General features: G+C 48.8%; 1 protein-coding gene across 1 annotated transcript in view; it reads right to left on the bottom strand.

Annotated features, from left to right (window-relative positions):
• Window positions 1-2,169: 2,169 nt before the first annotated feature.
• The window catches only part of LOC145475969 (uncharacterized), a 3,129-nt gene continuing 298 nt past the window's right edge, over window positions 2,170-5,000 (bottom strand). The window contains exon 1 of the mRNA XM_081455304.1: window positions 2,170-5,000. This exon is cut by the window's right edge and continues 298 nt beyond it. Within this exon, the coding sequence (XP_081311430.1) occupies window positions 2,170-5,000 (2,831 nt within the window).

Here is a 5,000-nt window from a genome sequence, read left to right as displayed (position 1 = left end):
AAGATTTTCACCATTTTCAAAACTTTTTGCGGGAAACAATTGGCCAGCTCGAGTTACGTGCAGGCACCAAGTTTGGCGCTGTCACATCATCGTTAAGGGGGGTGTGCTACACTATCTTAAAACTGGGCGTCGGTCCCCCTATTCTATAAGCACCCTTAAGATTTTCACCATTTTCAAAACTTTTTGCGGGAAACGATTGGCCAGCTCGAGTTACGTGCAGGCGCCAAGTTTGGCGCTGTCACATCATCGTTAAGGGGGGTGTGCTACACTATCTTAAAACTGGGCGTCGGTCCCCCTATTCTATAGGCACCCTTAAGATTTTCACCATTTTCAAAACTTTTTGCGGGAAACGATTGGCCAGCTCGAGTTACGTGCAGGTGCCAGGTTTGGCGCTGTCACATCATCATTAAGAGGGCGTGTGTTCTACTAAATTAAAACAGGGTGTCGGTCCCCTATAGTATAAGCACCCTTAAGATTTTCACCATTTTCAAAACTTTTTGCGGGAAACTATTGGCCAGCTTAAGTTACGTGCAGGCGCCAAGTTTAGCCAAGTTTAACCCTAACCTTCACCCTAACTCTTACCCTAACCCTAAACTCTAACCCTAGGGTTACCCTAACGCTAAGCCTAACCCTAAACTCTAACCCTAGGCTTACCCTAACGCTAACCCTAAGTCCAAAAGGCTCACCCACTCAAAAGCCAATAAAACAAAAACCAAAAAAGCAAAGCGCAATTGCCCAAACATCTTTCCAATCAAATTACGACAAGTCCACAAAGTAAACCGTCCGAAAGGGACCTGGCCCAAAAATTTCAAGCACTCCAAAAGGCTCCCCGAGTCAAACCATTTCAAACCAGAGGAGCCTTTCGGACTTAGAAAAAATTTCCACTGCCAGCTCCCAAGCGAGGGGAGCCTTTTGGACTTTAAAAAAAAAATTCACAGTCACGTCCCAGACCAGACGTGGCCTCCTTTCCATCACTCGGCTGCCACAAGCTAGCCCAAGCCTGCAGGCACCACTTCTTCCTTGGCACCCTCCGGCCAGTGGCAGACGAGGGGAGCCTTCTTGGACTTCAAGAAAAAAAAAGACATGTTTTTAACAAATCTTAGAACAAAGGCTTAATCTCAGAAGATCGTAGCAACAAGGCTACTCTACAACTTACAATACCCCGTTCTTTATTTAAGTCGTCTGCAAAGGATTTATCTCCAGAAACATTAGAATTTGCTATCGGTAGTGCCTTGGAGGTTCTTGTCCTCCTTGGCACCTTGGGACGCATGAGGACCGAAGTCCTCTATTCTGGTTCGCCTAAAGTTCTCTGGAGGTAATCATCGTTGCTTTCTAGCACGGATTCTGACTTAGAGGCGTTCAGTCATAATCCAACAGATGGTAGCTTCGCACCATTGGCTTTTCAGCCAAGTGCAAATGCCAATTGTCTGAATCTGCGGTTCCTCTCGTACTGAGCAGAATTACTATTGCAACAACACTTCATCAGTAGGGTAAAACTAACCTGTCTCACGACGGTCTAAACCCAGCTCACGTTCCCTATTGGTGGGTGAACAATGGGGCATCAGAGCCCAAGGGCTCCGATGATATCTCCCCCGAAGGAGGTGCTGACCCGAAGGTCGAAGAACTGTTCAGCACCGCCAAGGAACACTTGCCAGGTGTCAACCGTACGATTGTGAGGGAAATTGCTTTCCTTAATGTAATGGTACTAGTCCAGGGCAAATCTATTAAGAAGATAAGCTCTTGCAACTACTTAACCATATTGGCATCTTGCTCATCAGGCGCTATACATGCCGCTGGGCCTTTATTAGGAAGAGTATGAGATCATCAGCAAAGGTATGAGGAACCAGGCTGGGAGATCTCTGTCATCCAAGGAGGCTCCAAAATTCGTCACTATGACAAGATCGCTTCAGGACCAACAGATAGGCCGTTAGCCACGATCTTTTCACCTGGGGGTGCCCGAAAGCACTTCAGTCCAGTCAGCCAATTAAGGCAAGCCTTCCCTTACCCCTCATGTGCTATTACCTATAATCCTCAAAGAGGACGGCTGGAGGTGGTACACATGCGTAAGCGGAATACGGAATTCCCCAAAGCTACCTTAACCAGCCTAGGATCATTCCACACCAGAACATCCATCGGTCTCACGTCGTCAGTGAAAGGCTGAGACGACACCTAACACTGTCCAGTTCCGATTGCTGGGTCCGCCATCCGAGCACGGACCTCCTGATCGCGCGTACACCACAACGCATGGTTGTAGTATAACAAGGCCTTATGGATCTCGTCCACAAGCCAGTCAGTCTTAGAGGAAGGTGAAAGCGACCCAAGAATTTTCTCAAAGTTGGCTGGGATTGCTCCCATTACACCGAATGCAAAGACTTGATAATGCATCGTCGTCCTTGCAATATCAGAGAGGTTGGACAATAATTGGGCATACTTCGTTTGTTTCTGCCCGATGGCCACATGCATCATATTGTCCATTGGAACTGTGATCTCCCATATGTGATGCTCCTTCACACCGTCCCGAACAAATGTAAAACATATATCCGGGCGCTCATTCAGAGGGGGGATGGGGACACTGGGGTCGACCATCTCTCGTAAATGAGTAGAGACTTGTAAATCCGAGAACCGGCCTTTAGCCCCCGCAATCTCCAGCCAAATGCAGATCTCGCGCACAATCTTGTTGTGTCGAGCATTCCGCAAGTTAGCCAGAGCACGGTGGCTGCAGGAACACAAAATGTGCTTTACAGTCTCACGGTGTCCAGAGCTACATAGGTTACACTGAGGATCCACCACAGTGGCGGTGGACCGTCGATTCCACACCTCCTTCAACGAATTGCATGGCAAAACATTGAAGAGCATTTGGCACGCTACCTGATATTGTGGATCTCGGGTAAGATCACGTCGGAGCCAACGATAAGACTTACTAGAGATAGAGGCCTCACTAGACCACTGGGACCAAGCATGGAGCTCGCGGAGCTGAGGGCACATACGCCCGATATAAATCGTGCGCAGGTGACTCCGCAACATCCTAACGCTCTCCACCTCAATCCACGAGCCTTTGGAGTAAATCCACATATCTCCCTCAGAGTCAATTCTAACACGGTAGCGGACACAAGCTCGATATATTAGGGGTACTAAAGTACGCCCTGTATCAAACTGGAGCCGGGGTCTAAGAGTGTTATAAGACACTCGTTGAACACCCGGCTCTGGGTCCGCTTGGTCAGATCGCGCATAGAGACGAATCTCTCTGATACGATAATCGAAGAAAATCGTACCATCTACATCCTGGTCAATTCCACAGTCAACGCGTGTATCCTCTACTCTTCCAAGTAGGATGGCCCGAAGTCGTCCATCATTGTTGTTCAACCACCGGTATGTATTGCATATTAGAGCCTCCCTATAAATGTCAACCATGCTTTTAACGCGCAAACCACGCAACCTCGTAGGAGCTTGCAGCATACAGACAGGACCCTGTTTAGGGCCGATCCCAATGGCAGTCCGGACCGCACGATACACTATGGCATCAATGCGCTCAAGTACACTCATAGGGACCTCAACTGCCTGTATGGCGAACGTCGCAATGGATTTGACATTTTGGTCTAGCAGCTCAATGCGATTCCGGCGATGCAACACTGTCAGGTCATTGACCTGGTTAGCGAGGTCAGTGATACGCTTAAAGAGGTCAGGAAAGAAGGTGGTCGACTCGCCACATCGGCGGTTCCCTGAGCCAGCTAATCGGCCAAAATTTTGGTCGAGTCCCAGATGACGGTATGTCTCGCCCTGGGTAAGCTGAGGGATTTCCTGCCCACACAATAGAACATTGTGTCGTGGAGATAAGATTCGACCGGCCCAAAATTCCTCACATATAAACGCACACTTGGTGACATCGTAACGTAGTGAAGCATATTCGGACCATTGTTCGTGAATGCGCAACATTGCCTGCATATCAACGATGCTCCCAGATAAGAGGGCCTCGTCGTCTACATAGCTAAGATCTGGAATAGAAGTGTCATACAATCTATACCCTACACACTCGTGGTTCACCCAGAGATTTACAGTATTTTTAATGGTATTGAAAGTAAGTGCAGAGTTGGTATTTCCCTGCGCGACACCCCTAGTAACGTGGATACGTGGGGAGAGGTTTCGGCCACTTTTAATGTGGACAGAACATCCCCGTGTGGAGTCAATCCACCATCCCCGTGTGCCTGCATCGGTACTAGTCAAAGAGATGATTTTCTCGATGAGACCTAATTCCAGACTGCCAAAGGCATTCGCCACATCCATGAACAAAACGTACAGATTAGTCTTATGCCGTCGATGATGGTCGATGCAAGATCGGAGGAGAAACGTGGCATCAGTAGTGCCACTAACCCCTGGTATCCCACCTTTCTGGGCGGGGCTCATCTGATCTGCAACCATCAAATGCTTACTTGCCCTCATAGAGATAACCCGACACGCGACTTTAAAGACTGTAGGAAAAAGGGTGATGGGTCGCCAGCTCTTAGGTTGGCTATAATCAGACTTGTTCGGTTTCGGTAAAAAAACCTGTAAGCCGATCTTCCAACTGGGCAGGAATGTTCTATGTTGGTATAGCCAGTTAAAGAGACTTGTCCAATATTTGAGCAGTGCACTCCGGTCTGCGGCCTTGTACGCGAAGTACGTAAGTCCGTCGTAACCGGGTGCCTTGCGCCCATCCAAAGGACGTAGTGCGTTCAAAATGTCCCTCTTCGACAGACGTTTCTCCCTCGGGATTGGCACCGCCGATCGCCAGAGATCAGCTAAGTATTCCTCTCCCTTAGGAAACGGAGGAAGGTCCTCCGCTGACAAGAGTGTCCCTGTCATTTGACCAACCCAGTGGTCATGCAAAGCTCTCATAGAAATCTCCGCATCCGTATCGGCTGCCATCGCCTTGGCTATATTCGGCCGGTCGTCACCGAATTGGCGATTGGCTTCCGATTCAGAAAGGCCTTCCAAGGTTCGTGCACGTGCCCTAACCTTTTGAG

This window comes from Orbicella franksi, unplaced genomic scaffold (assembly GCF_964199315.1).
Source record: "Orbicella franksi unplaced genomic scaffold, jaOrbFran1.1 SCAFFOLD_26, whole genome shotgun sequence".
In the NCBI taxonomy this organism is placed as follows: domain Eukaryota; kingdom Metazoa; phylum Cnidaria; class Anthozoa; order Scleractinia; family Merulinidae; genus Orbicella; species Orbicella franksi.
The sequence above is the reverse complement of the archived record's forward strand: the minus strand, read 5'-3'. Positions and strand labels throughout refer to the sequence as shown.